The sequence below is a fragment of the Mandrillus leucophaeus genome, unplaced genomic scaffold, assembly GCF_000951045.1.
Source record: "Mandrillus leucophaeus isolate KB7577 unplaced genomic scaffold, Mleu.le_1.0 Scaffold851, whole genome shotgun sequence".
NCBI lineage: Eukaryota > Metazoa > Chordata > Mammalia > Primates > Cercopithecidae > Mandrillus > Mandrillus leucophaeus.
In genome coordinates this window covers 1,104,039-1,120,733 of record NW_012109264.1, presented here as the reverse complement: position 1 = coordinate 1,120,733, position 16,695 = coordinate 1,104,039, and the positions used below count along the sequence as shown (strand labels likewise).

The following is a 16,695-nucleotide window of genomic DNA, read 5'->3' as shown; positions in this document are numbered from 1 at the left end:
CCCCATTCTCTTCTGCCTTGTAGAGTTTCTGCCCAGAGATCTGCTGTTAGTCTGATGGGCTTCCCTTTGTGGGTAACCCGACCTTTCTCTTTGGCTGCCCTTAACATTTTTTCCTTCATTTCAACTTTGGTGAATCTGACAATTATGCATCTTGGAGTTGCTCTTCTTGAGGAGTATCTTTGTGGCGTTCTCTGTATTTCCTGAATTTGAATGGTGGCCTGCCTTGCTAGGTTGGGGAAGTTCTCCTGGATGATATCCTGCAGAGTGCTTTCTGACTTGGTTCCATATTCCCTGCTACTTTCAGGCACACCAATCAGACGTAGATTTGGTCTTTTTACATAATCCCATATTTCTTGGAGGCTTTGTTCATTTCTTTTTGCTCTTCTTTCTCTACACTTCTCTTCTTGCTTCATTTCATTCATTTGATGTTCAATCACTGATACTCTTTCTTCCAGTTGATAGAGTCAGTTACTGAAGCTTGTGCATTTGTCACGTAGTTCTCGTGTCATGGTTTTCATCTCTATCAGTTCTTTTAAGGTCTTCTCTGCATTGATTATTCTAGTTATCCATTCATCCATTCTTTTTTCAAGGTTTTTAGTTTCTTAGCGCTGGTTACGCAGTTCCTCCTTTAGCTCTGAGAAGTTTGACCGACTGAAGCCTTCTTGTCTCAACTCGTCGAAGTCATTCTCTGTCCAGCTTTGTTCTGTTGCTGGCGATGAGCTGCATTCCTTTGGAGGGGGAGATGCACTGCCTTGCAGTTAGATCTCAGACTGCTGTGCTAGCAATGAGGGAGGCTCCATGGGTGTGGGACCCTCTGGGCCAGGTGTGGGATATAAATCTCCTGGTGTGCCGTTTTCTAAGACCCTTGGTAAAGAGCAGTATTAGAGAGGGAGTTATCCGATTTTCCAGGTGTTGCGTGTCTCAGTTTCCCTTGGCTAGGAAAAGGAATTCCCTTCCCCTTTGTGCTTTCCAGGTGAGGTGATGCCTCGCCCTGCTTCAGCTCTCGCTGGTTGGGCTGCACTCACTGACCAGCACCGACTGTCTGACACGCCCCAGTGAGATGAACCCGGCACCTCGGTTGAAAATGCAGAAATAACCCGTCTTCTGTGTCGCTCATGCTGGGAGCTGGAGGCTGGGGCTGTTCCTATTCGGCCATCTTGGGCACCCTCCTCTCTCTTTTTTTAAGAAGTATGTATGTATGTATTTTTGAGATGGAGTCTCATTCTGTAGCCCAGGCTGAAGTGTCGTGGTGTGATCTTGGTTCACGGCAACCTCTGCCTCCTGGGTTCAAGCAATTCTCCTGCCTCAGAATCCTGAGTAGCTCGGATTACAGGCACAGGCCACAGCGCCTGGCTAATTCTGTGTATTTTTAGTAGAGACGGGGTTTCACAATATTGGCCAGGCTGGTCTCGAACTCCTGACCTCAGGTGATCTGCCTGCCTTGGTCTCCCACAGTGCTGGGATTACAGTTATGAGACACCACACCCGACCACAGTCTCTTTTGTATGGCAGAGAAAAGAAGGCTTCTTGGAAGAGGAGAAGGTGATGCTTGAAAGGCTTTTCAGGAGTTCACAGCTGTCCAGGCAGCCATGGTTTGGCTTGACACAGACTGCTCTGCCTTAGTTTGTTACTCTCAAACTACTGCACATACTTTCATTAATGAGAGTAGTTAGTCTCTTTCTTCACCTAGCTGTTGGCAAGGTAGCAACTGATTCAATTTTCTCTGTGGCACCAACCCTTCATCAACAAGCATCTATTGAGGCTCTCAGTATGCCAGGCACCATGCTATTTTTGCGCAGGTTATCTGCTAGTTTATTAGTTCCAAGCCAGAGCCTGTCTAAGGTAGGAAGTCTACATTATAGCAAATATGTATGAAATGCAGAATTAATACTTACAGGTATTCACATGCTATTGAGAAGGGCTATATAACGCCTGATTCTAGAGGCCTGGCTTCAGGAATAGATGGAAATGAACTGTAATTACTATATCAGTCATTCGCCTTTCTAAAAGCTTAAAAGGTTAGTTCTTTTAAGCATGTTAAAGAAGCTTCTTGAGATTGGAATTATCATTCTTTTACTTAACACATCCTTTCTCTGAGTTAAGATGCCTACCAAGTGCCCAGTCTCATTATCCAGAGCATTTGTTAATTTAACAGTCTTGGCTGGGCATGGTGGCTCACCCCTGTAATCCCGGCACTTTCGGAGGCCGAAGCAGGTGGATTACCTAAGGTCAGGAGTTCGTGACCAGCCTGGCCAATGTGGTGAAACCCTGTCTCTACTAAAAATACAAAAATTAACTGGGCATGGTGGCGGGCGCCTGTAATCCCAGCTACTTGGGAGGCTGAGGCAAGAGAATCGCTTGAAAACAGGGAGGTGGAGGTTGCAGTGAGCCAAGATTGCGCCACTGCACTCTAGCCTGGGCAATAAAGTGAGACGTTGTGTCAAAAAGACAGCAGGATTGCTCAAGATCAGAAGTTCAAGGGTGCAGTGAGCTATGATTATACCACCGTACTCCAGCCTCGAGAACAGGGCAAGCCTCCACTTCTAAAAAATAAATAAACCTAGGTTCTGTGATATTATTTTAATTAAACGTTAAAAAGAAACTAATCTTGGCAAGCCTCAAGAACCGGTTTTTGTTTTTTTGTTTTTTTTTTTTTTTTGAGATGGAGTTCCACTCTTGCCTCCCATGTTCAAGCGATTCTCCTGCCTCAGCCTCCCGAGTAGCTGGGATTACAGGCAGGCACCACCACATCTGGCTAATTTTGTATTTTTAGTAGAGACGGGGTTTCTCCATGTTGGTCAGGGTGGTCTCGAACTCCCGACCTCAGGTGATCCGCCCACCTCGGCCTCCCTAAGTGTTGGGATTATAGGCATGAGCCACTGCACCCAGACCAAGAGCCAGAGTTAATAAACGTACGGTAGAAGTGGGGTGGGGGCAGGGGGAAGCTACCGATCACAAACGAGAAACTGCCTCACACTTAAATTAATTTTATAGCTTTGATTTAGTCTCTCTGGATCCCACATCTGAAGAGGGGTTAGGCAGCGAAATGTTTCCGTATGGGGCTTGAGGACAGTGATTTTGGGATTCTGAGCTACTGAGCTCCTCTGAGACTATGGGGCACTGCTCACGTATAAGCACAAGGGGGCTTTGCTTGATGGTAATTTAGGTCAAGCTTCCTTGAATTTTGATGAGGCAGCTGGAGTTTCTTGAAAATATTCCTCAGCTAGATTCAGAATAATTCTTTCTCCTCTTCCTCTTTGTGGGGACTTTATCTCAAGTGTCTGTTTCTGTCTCACCGGAAGACTTAATTTAAGGGTCCTTCAGACCCCTAAATTCACAGTTGAGGAAACGACTTCTGCTGCAAATAGAGACCTCTGCTTTATTTGTCATGGAGAACAAGGAACTCAAATGAGAGATCCAAGACATCCTTGTTTTCATGCAAATGGCTCTATCAGTTCAACAGAAGGGAATGAAAAAAAACATAGGGGCCAAAAAACAGAGAAGAATTATCTCTGCACAGAGAGCATCAGCTGATCTTTAACAATGTCTTCTAAGAGCTCCATTCTAAACATTATCGGTTTTCCAAATGTAAGCGCATGTGAGCTGAGCTAGCTATGGGATATCGCACATTTCAAATCCCTCATAAAAGTCATGAGAAGGCTGTACTCCCTACGTCATAACAGCAGACAGGCCAAATCTCTGAATTTGATGTCCTAAACAGCCATGAAGAACACTCTTGGTTTTTGTAGGGAGGATTTCTATTTTCAATTATGGGCTTTTTGTGGGGGAAGTGGGGAAAGTACTCTATCCTTAGATGACCACGGTTGCTGTGGCCAAGTCTGAAACACTTGTTTTAGCAGCTGGAACACTAAATAAATTTAGTCTTTGTCTTCTGGGTCTTTGGTAAAGAGCTGGTTAGAATTTATTCAAGGCATGAGAGATATGCTTGGCACGAAGTCAGACAGTATATATTATGAGTTTCTGTGTCCCCCTTGAGATAAAATGACAGAAGGGAGTGGAGGGAAGTGAGGGGGTCCCTTGCCCCCTAGGACTCTGGTGTCATTTTCTTCTATAAACAATTTTCAGGACTCTCAATGACCTAGAGGCTCTCTGAACAGGCATAGGCTGTGCCTGTCTAGACAGGTCCCCATTGCTATGTTGGTAACCACACTCAGGGGATATGAAATCTTTCAGTCACTTTTTTCATTACTGTATTTGGTCTGGAGGCTTCTCACAGTCCTCTGTAGGGTGTAGAAAGAGAATCTCTGCTCTACGTCAGACTGCTACCCTGATGGGGAATGCCATTACCCACAGCGAAGCAGCAACACAGCATTCTTATACTACAGACCTGCAGCTTGATATGTGAGTGATTTAAAAACATACATTTTAGTACAATGCATGGAATGGTAAGCAAACACTAGTGGGTTAGACCTTTGGCTTACATGCACTATTACTGTGTGGCCACTGGTTATCTTTGAGTGTAGCTGTTCATGGCAAAGCGTTATTTTAACTTTTCTCCGTTACATTATGATCTATGAGGCCATTTGGGGTCTCTCTAAGAACACAGCTCCCATTTATAACACTATTTCAATAGAGAATAAGCTCTGAAAAAACACTGTTTTGAATAAAGCTCACATTTCCCAGAAAATAGCCCTAGTGTGATTCAAATAGGCATGGCATTGTGTAGCGAGAGGCCTTGAAACCTGTGGGAGCATGAGCTGAGAATACAGGGAGAACCCTGCATTTGGATTCACTGGCGAAGACCAAACTTGAAGCTATAGCTCTGGGTACCTCTCAATTATCCCTACTGGCTAGGGTAACATTTCAATGTTAGCCTGAGGTGCCAGCCCTGTGAGACATTTGACAACACACAGCACAACAACCCTCCTCTGAGTAGGATTCCTCGTCTGGGCGCAGTGGCTCATGCCTGTAATCCCAGCACCTTGGGGTGTCAAGGTGGGAGGATCAGTTGAGTACAGGAATTCAAGACCAGCCTGGGCAACATAGCAAGACCTCGTCTCTACCAAAAAAAAAAAAAAAAGAAAAAAAAAAAGCTGGGCATGGTGCCACGCACCTGTGGTTCCAGCTATTTGGGAGGCTGAGGTGGGAGGATCAGGATCACTTGAGCCCCAGAGATGGAGGCGACTGAGCAAGACCCGTCTCAAGGGAAAAGAAATTCCTCTCCAAGTACTATCTCTGGAAAAATGATCCTCATTAGAGAGTACAAGAGAAAGGGCTTTGGTCACACAGAACCTGGGTTAGAATCCCCAGTAGCTGAGAACTATAGGTCAATTACTCAGTATCTCTGAACAAATCCCCTAATCTACACGATGCCAGTAATTACATAATAGTACCTATCTCATTTTGACACCACTACATGAGAAGTACTAGGCATAGAGCCTCTCACAGGCAAGTGCTCCATAACTATTAACTACCACTAGTATTACTAGCATCTTCAAAAGAGAGGCATTTTAACGCAGAGAAAAGTAACTTTCCAGAGAACTGAAATTCCACTCCACAATATAAAAAGTACAGGTTCTGGAGCCACGTGGACCTCGGATTGAATTTCAACTTTACCTCTTACCAGTGGTGTGACCTTGGGCAAGTCAGTGTACCTCACTGAGCCTTAGTTTCCTCTTCTGTAATATGGGCACAAAAGCACATACTTCACAGGGTTGTTGTGAGGTTAACACAAATAATGCACAATGAGTGCCCACAGCACTGCCTGTCCTGCTCTTGGTGCCTGGCAAATGGCATGGTCCCTATTGCAAGCTGCTCCTGACAACACGATCCACGCCACTCAAATGTAACTTGCAATTCTTACCTCAAAGCTGGCTAGACTACCAGCTCTGAGAATGGAGTCACAAGCCCTTCTCAAAGTCCATACCTTTCCCGGCGTTTCTAGGAGGCAGAGGGGGAGCCTCTGTGGTTGGTGATGTGGGTGAGTCTGTGCTTGTGGAGACGAAGATCTGGTTGGTGAAGGCTCCGTAGGAGAGCCGCTGTTTGTCCCTTGGAGTGCTGAATCCTGGCAGTGCCGGCTTGTCCTGGGGGGAGATGCTGGAGGAGTGGCAGAAGCTCTGAGGTCTGGGGGAGCGCTCTTTCTTGATGGGGCTTGGCTGGCAGATGAAATAAGAAGGTGAAATAATAATCAAGGACCACCCTTCAGGTGTACAGAGGGCCTCTGCAGGGCAGGCGCAGGTGGGAATCTGGGTTCTTGTGGCTCTCTGAGCTTTATGAAGTCGGCCACAACGAGCCTCATGGTGGTGACACAGTACAAGGGGAGGATCTAGATACCACACTTTTATATCTTTCACCACTATGAATAATCACACTAGTGCAACACTGGTTAGGATCAGCAGCAGTGTCAGAAGCACAGTAAGGTCACAGGTAGATTTAACCTTTAATTAGCAAACACTTTCAGAATGCAGGACTTTTTTTTTTTTAGCAACATTTGAATAGTATTTCCACCTATTTCTAATTTGCTACATTAAGTTTTCTTCTCTGCTCAACACTTTAATGTTGAAGTTCTCATTCTTTGCCTCTTTTCTCATTTTATATCCCCTGCAAAGTAAACAGATTCACACCCACTGCCCCCTACACAATAATGACTTACAGATCTGTAAATCCAACCCCAATGACTTGTGTTCCAAACCAATGGCCCATGAGGTGTCTCTGGTATTTGCGCTTGTGGTGATAGCATTAGGATCCATTCAACTGCCCAAGTTAGAAACCTCAGTGTCACCTGGAGTCCCTGGTTCCTGTATTCACCTTGGAAACACCCCTGGAAGCCACTCCTAGTGCAGGTGCTCACCAGCTCCCACTGTAGCTCTAGCCTCTGGAATGGCCCCTTCTCCAGTTTCCTTCCTCCAGTCCATTTTCCACACTGCAGCGAGAGCTGGTGGGAAACCTTGCTCTTTAGACAATAAACCTCTGTGGGCTTCTGACTGCTTGCACAAAAACCCAAAGGCTAAACTTGGCCCACAAAGTCATCCTGATCTGGTTTGCCTGACTCTACAAGGCAGCTGCCTGCCTCTCCCCAGCCAGCCAGGTGAATGTGTCTCACACAAAGTGGTTCTCTCCATTTCTCAGACATCCAGGCTCTACCACGACTCCTTCCCTTGGCACATGGTGTTCTGGAATGATGCACTCCACCCCACTTCTTTCCCGGGCAAGCTTCTACCTATCCTTAGAAACCGGTCTCCAATGTCCTTGAGAAGGTAGACTGAGGCGGCTGCTTGGTCCTCTGAATACTTCTCAGGAATTTTTCCAAACTCTTATAATGATTATCACATTGTATTATAATTTATTTCCTCTTAAAGTTGTTAAGGCTTTGAGGACCTCTTTGGCTATTCCTTACATCCTGCCTGGGATAGAGGAAAAGTCCAATACATAGGCAATCAATTAATGCATGAATGAACTTTCAGAGGTAGTTAACTGCCTATAAGGAAAACTCAGTGAGAACTGGGTTTAATCCTCCAAACTGTGTTTACTAGCTGAGAGACTTTAGACAAATTGCTAAATTCTCTTTGTAAGTTTTCTCTTCTGTAAAATGGGGATAACAATGTCCCTTATGTACTTTTTTTTTTTTTTCCTCTGAGATAGGGTCTTACTCAAACACCCACACCCAGGCTGGAGTGCAGTGGCACGATCTTGGCTCACCAAAGCCTTGAGTTCCCGGGCTCCAGTGATTCTCCTACCTCTGCCTCCCGAGCAGCTGGGACCACAGGTGCACACCACCACAGCCAGCTAATTTTTGTATTTTTTGTAGAGAGAGGGTTTTGCTATGTTGCCCAGGCTGGTCTCAAGCTTCTGGGCTCAAGCAATCCACCTGTCTCACCCTCCAAAGTGCTGGAATTACAGGTGTGAGCCACCGCACCCGGTTATGGACTTTCAATAAAGACGATCTGAGATAACATAAGCACTTAAATCTGTCTAATCCATATTTAATGAACATAATTCCTTAATGACGGGCATACATTCTGAGAAATGTGTTAGGTGATTTCATTCTTATGCAAACATCATAGAGTATACTTACACAAACCTAGATGGGAGAGCCTACTACACACCTAGGCTATATGGTATAGCCTATTGCTCCCAGGCTAAAACCTGTACAGCATGTTACTGTACTAAACACTGTAAATGACTGTAACACAATAGTAATCACTTGTGTATCTAAACATAGAAGAGGTAAAATAAAAATATGGTATATGAGATTAAAAAATGGTACATCTATGTAGGACACTTTCCATGAATGGAGCTTGAAGGACTGGAAGCTGCTCCGGGTGTGAGTGAAGGCCTAGGATATTATTGTACATTTTTATACAACTCAGTGCAGTAGGTTGGTTTATACCAACATCCCCACAACCATATGAGGAATGCGTTGCACTATGGTATTACGACATCTATGGCATCACTAAGTGATGGCTATTTTTCAGTTCCATTTTAATCTTACAGGGATCCCCATTGAGTACGCAGTGTGTTGTGAGCCGAAACATTATATGGTGCGTGATTATGTTCAATAAATAACAACTGTTATTTACTTACTAATTACTTGTTTTGAAAGTTAATTTTTTGTTTACTTTTTTTTTTTAGATAAAGGGTCTTGCTCTGTCATTCAGGCCAGAGTGCAATGATCATAGCTCATTGCAGCCTCAAACTCCTGGGCTCAAGCAATCCTCCTGCCTCAGCTTCTCCAGTAGCACCATCACGTTTTATTGATTGATCCATTTACTTTATAGAGACAGGGTCTCACCATTTTGCTTAGGTTGGTCTCAAATTCCTGGCCTCAAGCAATAGTTCTGCCTTGGCCTCCCACAGCGCTGGGATTACAGGCATAAACCACCATGCCCAGCCTCATGGTCAATTTTATGTGTCAACAGGCTACAGTGTCCTGGTGTTTGGTAAAACACTAGTCTGGATGTTACAGTAATTTTTTAGATGCAATTATCATTTAAATGAGTAGATTTCAAGTCAAGGGAACTACCCTTCATGATATGGGTGTGCCTCACCTAATCGGTCAAAGAAAGGCCTTAAGAGAAAAGACTGAGGTCCCCCAAAGAGGAAGGAATGCTGCCTCCAGACTGCCTTTAGCCTGAAGACTGCAACATTAACTCCTGCTGGGATTTCCAGCCTGCTGGCCTGCCCTATGCATTTTGAATTTGACAGCCCCTTCAATCATGTGAGAGAATTCCTTAAAAAAAAAAATTCTCTTTCTCTCTCCCTATCCTGTTGGCTCTGTTTCTGGACAACCTTAACATAGCTGTTAAATGGTGCCCAATAAGGACTGAACAACAAAAATGGCCCTGGTACATCGGATCATAAAACCACAATCAATCAATCTCACCAAAAATGGATTTTGTCTACACAGAGTAGAAAAGTTGGGGTAAGTGTTAAGGAATTTGAGGACATAATTTATACTCACTTTGTCATCCAGATCATCATCGCTTTCATCCATCTCCTCCTGTCGAAGATTCCACTCATATTCTACATGGACATGTGGATTGAACTTTCCAGATTTAGCCTGGGAAAGCTGGAAGGAATAGCAAATGTGCACCATTTTAATTTAAATGCTGAAACATCCCAATATTACACAAACACTGAGCAAATCCCACCTTATTCCTAGTTTTCAATGAATCATCTGGGTGTACTACAGGCAACACTCTGATTAGACAAGCTGCACTGCTATGTGACAGGCTCAAGAAGAAATGCAAACAATTGGAGGCAGAGCCTTCTTTATTTTGATGACTTGTCTCCAAAATTAAAAGCTTTCTTCTTATTAAATGGGCTTCAAACTTGCAAATTCCTGGCTGAACGGCAAAATGAGTCTTTGAAGTTTAAGAGGTAGGCTTTTAAGGTCCCAGTCCAATCTGTGGCTCCATTTTCTCATTCATAAAATGGGAGCAGGCATAATGGTCTCAAAGGATTCTTTAAGAATAAAAAGGCCCAACTGGTGAGCCTGGAACCTGGCACTTAGCAGAAACTCAAGAGAATCACACTAATGTGAAGGCCCTGACTTGCTAAGCAAGAACTAGTGGGGTCAAAAAAGGTGAGTGTGCACAGGAAGGGGAGGGGCTGGGAGAACTGTGTTAACATTTTGAAGACCACTGCACTCTGAGCTTTACTTGCCCAATTTTTGGAGCAGCTTCTCAAATAATTCTTTACTGTTAAGCTGCAGAGAAAGTCTTATGGGTCTGGGAAATAAAAAGCATGACCTCAATCCACAAGCCGATCTGGTAATAATACTTCTGTAATGCCTTTCATCTCCTTTAACTGCATTCCAAAAACATGTGGATGACAAATTTATCAATTTACCACTTTTTCTAATGTAGCACATTGCTTATCTGATTTTCTTTAGCCAATGTTAAAAAAAAATATGCATTTTAAATATTCAATTCTAGCTTCTCAGAATGACACTTTTAAGGCAGCCAAAGTCTAATAAATCTCCCACATCCATTTTTGCTTACCAGATCTTCACACTGGGTAGCTTTTAGTCTCTTTGCTATGTCTAGGGCAGTTTCTCCAGCCTGGTTAACTGAAACAGGGAAAAAATTAATTTGCATAATTATCTAGGAAACACCTTAAGAAGGCAAGGAACAATAATCAAATTACGATGTAACACACAACACATGCTTTTAATACAGTCATGAAGACACTGGGACACACTCTCACCTATATCCACAGTGGGCTTGCTCCTGAGCAAAAGCTTCAAACACTCAGGTTTACTGTACATACTACAGTAGTGTAGAACTGTATTTCCCAGGGCCGTCTGCTTATCCAGGTTCCCACTGAAAAATTAGATGATTATTAGAAAAAAAATGACTTACTCTATAACTTAAAACTGTAGATTAGCCACTTATTTTTGTGCTGACGACTGAGTCAAATTTGAGACCTAATTATTATAATAGAGAAAATTATGATGTTTCTAACCTAGATTTATAAGCAAGACAGTGATAACAGCCAGCATTTATTCAGAGTGCCAGGTACTATGGGACAGACACTGTTTCTTAACGTTTACATGTATTAGTTCATTGAATCTTTACAACCATCTGATGGGGTAAGTACTAATAATAACCTGTTTTACAGATAGAAAAACCTGAAGCACAGAGAGGCTGAAGTGCTTGCTTTCAAGATTTTTAAGATAGGGATGGTGAAGCAGAGATATCTGAACACAGGTAATCTGTCTCTGGAGCCAATGCTTTGAGCCACTATGCTATATTGTCTCTGAGGAAGAAACCTGGACTTTTATACAATTTGGCTTGTGTCTATGTACCACTCTTCCTACATGGGTTCAAATCCCCTCACTATTTTGATCATCTTCTTTGGATGAGCTCTAGTTCCTTCTCATAATCTGTTGCTTACAGAACAGATAAAGAATAAACAATCCAGCAAGTCCAAACTTCCTATGTTCACTCTTATACTCCCATCAGTATATCCCAAACTTGAATGAGCTACTGATCCAGCCACACACATTGCTGCTGTCTTACGAATTTATGAACAATGAAAACTTACAAATCTGGTTGACCTGTGCTGTTAAGTCTTCTCTCTTTTAACCTCTCCTAACGGTTAGGAAATGTGTCCAATCTGTGCAGCAGATTTTTGCATACAGACATAATTTTACATTTATAAAGGCCAAGGGATGGCAAACTACAGCCTGTAGGCCATATCTGGTTCACTGTTTGTTTTTATAAATAAAGTAATAAAGCTTTATTGGAATACAACCACACTTGCTTGTTTACACATTGTCTATGGCTGCTTTCACACTACCATCGCAGAAGTGAATAGCCCTGACAGAGAGACTTCATGCCTGCAAAGCCAAAAATAATTTGTATATCTAGCGCAATACAGAAAAAGTTTGCCAATTCCTGATCTAGGCCACTGATAGGACTGGTTTGTGTTAATTTATAAGGCGAATTCAAGTAATTCAACAGAGAAAACAAAAATGATACCAGTTTTGTACAAGGAAGTCAACCAAATGGAGAGATGTCTGGTCTGCAGTTCGGACGGCAAGGTGAAGGGCTGTCTCCCCAAGCTCCTAAAAAGGGAAGGAAAAATACAAGTAAGTCGATAATATGCTCTGCCAAGGGAGGCTACATATATATCAGTTGCCCCCCAAGTAATTATAAGGAGTACACCTTTTCACTCTCATATTCTCTTGATTTAGACATGGCCACCCAATGTATAAGAGTCTCATTATATGGTATAATGTTAAAATAAGTCACCTTTTAAACTGATTTTCCGCACTACTTTTTATCCTATGATTTTAGTGAGGCCTTACCTGCCCAGGTTCCAGCAGTGGTTCCATTAGCTCTACCCCTTCTGCATAGACTTGAATTAGTGCAAGTAAATCCCTGGATTTGATGGCCTCAAGCAATTCATTTAGTTTAGCTGATGAAGTTGAACATGTCTTCCTTGAAAATCTATGATCTACATACTTTGCAGTGATATATTCTTTTCGTACAGTCCTAAAACAGAACAAAATAAAGAATTTTTATTTTCCAAGTGCTAAGAAAGGTTTACATTTTTCTGACAAACATTTCTCTTTGATAAGTTATTTTAATTAAGATATGCTTCTTTTCACCATTCAAGTAAACCAGGTTTTAGACCAAATTACTCCAATAGCGACAGAATAAAGAAAATAGTATATATTTACTAATATATACACAGGTAATAGATACAGTTACAAAGTAAACGGGCACATAAATCACAGATTTCTTTTTCACCTTGACCAATCGCATGAGAAATCAACTATTTCTCTGATATACAAGCATATGAAGAAATTAAAAAAATTAAGAAGTTAAACATTCTGAAAGACCAATTAAAAGTTTTCAGAGCTTCATGGAAAGGATTTTTGTCGTCTGATATAACTCCCTTTTTATTTTATTTTGTAAAATTTTTAAAAGGATGGGGTCTTGCTCTGCTGCCCAGGCTGGTCTTGAACTCCTGAGCTCAAGCAATCCTCCTGCATTGGCCCCCCAAAGTGTTGGGATTACAGGCGTGAGCCACTGCACCCGGCCATAACTCTCTATTTTATAGGTGAGGAAACTAAGGCTCAGAAAGGCTGTCACTGAAGCAACTCCCCCAGGTCAGGCATTGAGCTCCAAAGGGGTGAAGATGAGCTGTCTTTCCTGCATAGGTTTCAGTATGGGAGCAGGAGACCTCATGCCTAAAGTCTGAAAGGGTGTGGTACTTTTTCCTTCTCTTGAGAATTGCCTTCCTTACTTCAGTTCAAGTGTTTCTGGTGGGACTGAGCTCACCTCCCAGCCACAGGGTTGAGTATATGACCTAAGTGGTCCAATGGTTGCCTTGGCCACCTCTGGGGAAAGACTAAAATGGAAGTCAGCTCAGAGGAAAGGAGAGGTAAGAGTCAGGGAAACAGAGCTAGCATCCATGTGATGCTGTCAAGCCTGGATCCAGCTGCACCTGAATCCACCCCTTGAATTTCCCAGTTACATGAGCTAATTAATAAAGACAGTAAATGAACTTTGGATTAAATCTTAGTTCTACAGCATCCCAGCTGTGTGACCACGGGAAACTGCTTAATCGTCATGAGCTTGAGTTTTTTTTTAAATCTGAAAATGTGGATAAGACATTGGTATATTTTGAATTAAAGGATGTACAGTGCCTAATAACTGTTTTCTTCCTTCTGAGAGGGCTCTAACACAAAGGACATGAACTTTCTTGCTCAAAAATATGCATTCCACCTGTGGAAGCTGCTGCTGTTTCCAACACCCCACAGTCAGGCAACACAGTTTAACACTGTGCTGGTACCTTTTTCTTTCATTCTGGGTTGGCAGTAAAAACAGTTGGGCTGCTTCATGATGGCACACAGCCTCTGGTTTTTTCTCAACCCTGTGCAGTTGAGAAAAGATCAACTGATTCTACTAAGTAACCAAGATCTTATGCTCATGGGTGTCCTTTATGCTTAGGTCAAAGTCCTTTTAGGATGGCAAGAGCCTGATGAATTAGAGGACTTCCAGTAATCAAAAGAATGGCCCAAGCCTGGCTTCTGAGGCCTCTGCTGCATGTGTCTTATACAAAGTGTGAAAGGCAGCTACTGTGTTGATGGATGGAGCAGCAGACTTAAAAATTAAATGGCTCTTGATTCAAGTCTGAGACTATGTGACCATGGGTAAATCAAGTTCTCACTGAGTCTCAGTTTCCTTACCTGTGAAATATTAGTAATCATAGCTGCCTTCCAAAGAAGCAAGATTATGAGTAAGGAACAAAGAGTGATGCATGTGTTAGGGGTTCATTTGAAAGCTTCCTTCCCAATTATTATCCGGGAAGGCAGAACTAGGCTTAAAGATGCAAAGTTGCGGGGAGGTAGATCTTAGATTACTGTTTCTATGTATTCATCTGCATTTCAGGAATGTCTGCAGGTGGCTTACTGTCACTGGAAATATCACGAAGATGCTCACACAATTACTGGAAGAAATGATGCAGAGGGTGCTCAGGTATCACATGATCACCTTGAAAATCACCTCTACCCTTAGGTCGCTACTTCTGTGGCCATAGGAAGTATCTGGCCTCTTACTAGGCACAATGCCTTCAACTTTCTATGGGCACTCAGCCCATGGTCCCCTGCAATTTAAGGTTTTCTGACATTGAAGTAATAGGGACAGTGGAAAATAGATTTGTCTGGAAATCTGGACACTAGAATTCTAGTCCTATGGCTGATAAAGACAACTTTTCTCCTCTGTCCCCTTAAACCCAGTCCTCTCTTTATCTACTCTGTTTTCGTTAATGCTACTATCTATTTACCTAGATGTAAAACCTTGGGTGTCATCTTGACAGAGTCTTTAACATCTCATATTAAAACTGTTGGCTCTCCCTTCAAAATATATTGGAAAGTCAACCACATTTCATTACCTTAATTGCTACCACCTTTGTCCAGTTTACGTTCAGTGCTCAGTGGATCTAGTCTAACAGCTTCTTCCCTGTCTGTTTCCATAGGCACCCAGGCCCCATCACATTCCCCACAAGCCTGTCCTTCACACATCAGCTACAACTGGGTTTCTCATTCTCAGCCCTACTGACATTTGGGGCTGGGTAATTCTTTTCTCTTGACAGCCGTCCTATGTATTGTAGGATGTTTAGCACTATCCTGGACCTCTACCCACCAGGTGCCTGTAGCACCTGTCCAAGTCATGACAACTAGACTATCTCCAGACATTGCCAAGTATCCTCTGGGGGCAAAGTCACCCTTGGTTGAGAACCAATATCACATCATCAGTTTAAGAGGCCGGGCGCGCTGGCTCATGCCTGTAATCCCAGCACATTGGGAGGCCAAGGCGGGCGAATCACCTGAGGTCGGGAGTTCGAGACCAGCCTGACCAACATGAAGCAACCCTTTCTCTACTAAAAATACAGAAAACTAGTCGGGTGTAGTGGCGCATGCTTGTAATCCCAGCTACTCGGGAGGCTGAGACAGGAGAATCGCTTGAACCTGGGAGGTGGAGGTTGCAGTGAGCCAAGATCACATTATTGTACTCCAGCTTGGGCAATGAGAGTGAAACTCCGTCTCAAAAAAAAAAAAAAAAGATACTTTAGAAAATAACTCAGATCATGCCACTCCTGTTTAAAACCTCTCAATCACACAATCAAATCCCCAGGCAGTCCATGACCTACATGATCTGGCCCCATCTCCATCTTGCCCAGCATTCCCCCCCATCTCCCTCTTGCTCAGTTCTCTCCCTCCACATCTTCCTTCTGCCCCTTGGGGCATGCACAATGACTGTTCCAGCTGCCTGGCTGCTTCCCCCAGGGAGGGGGCCTTCATGCCCCTCAGCTCTGCACTTTCCCTACCTTCAACCTGAAAAAAATACCCCCTTCCCTTTCCCCACACACTTCAACACCTCCTCTTGTTGTACTTTCTTCATAACACCTAATACAATGTGTAATTGTATTACCGACTTTTTAATTCCCTGTGTTATCCTCTCCTCAGAATGTAAGCAGGACAGAAACTCTGTCTTGTTTGCTATTGTATCTTCAGCACCTACAAGAGTGCCTGAAGCAGGGAAGCTGCCTCATAAGGATTTGATCAATGACTAAATGAGTGATCAAACTGCATGTTACAAGAGGTTCACTTTATGCCTCTGGGTCACTGGCCAAACAAGGAAGTAATAATAGTAGTAGTTGTAAATACTTATACAGCACTTACTACAGACCAATCATAACAATAATAGATACTTATACAGCACTAACTATAGACCAAATGCTGCTCCAAGCACTTTTTATTCAAGCCCTTTGTCACCACAACCCTATGAGGTAGATATATGTTCTGGATGAGGAAACTAAGGCACAGACAATTAAAGTTACTTGTCCAAGATCACATAGTTTAGGAAAAGGCAGAGCTATGATATGAAATCCAGCAGTCTGGCTCCAAAATCTGTGATCTTAACCACAACATTAGTGATACTGGAGAACCACAGACATTTTGAAGGCGAAAGCCTTACAGAGGCCAAATGACTAGATGAGGTGCAAAGCTGACCAGGCGATGCTGATGCTGCTTCCCACGTGAGAAACAGGACATAAAAATCCATGCTGTTATGACATTCATCTGGCAGCAGTGCCTTCAAGGTTTGGGTCATGCAAACATTTAAAAAATGCTGGTGTGGGCAAGACTACACTGTGTATGTGCTTGAGCACTTGCTGTTATCAAGTTGGTAAAGTAAAACTTAGGTCTTATTTGTTCAT

General features: G+C 43.0%; 1 protein-coding gene across 1 annotated transcript in view; it reads right to left on the bottom strand.

The window, feature by feature from the left end:
• The window catches only part of ASAP1 (ArfGAP with SH3 domain, ankyrin repeat and PH domain 1), a 204,880-nt gene that overhangs the window by 59,680 nt on the left and 128,505 nt on the right, over positions 1-16,695 (bottom strand). The window contains exons 18-23 of the mRNA XM_011968634.1: positions 12,275-12,461; positions 11,946-12,031; positions 10,669-10,784; positions 10,464-10,531; positions 9,422-9,529; positions 5,888-6,116 (exon numbers count right to left, since the gene is read on the bottom strand). Of these exons, the coding sequence (XP_011824024.1) occupies positions 5,888-6,116; positions 9,422-9,529; positions 10,464-10,531; positions 10,669-10,784; positions 11,946-12,031; positions 12,275-12,461 (794 nt within the window). The remainder of the gene's footprint in view (positions 1-5,887; positions 6,117-9,421; positions 9,530-10,463; positions 10,532-10,668; positions 10,785-11,945; positions 12,032-12,274; positions 12,462-16,695) is intronic.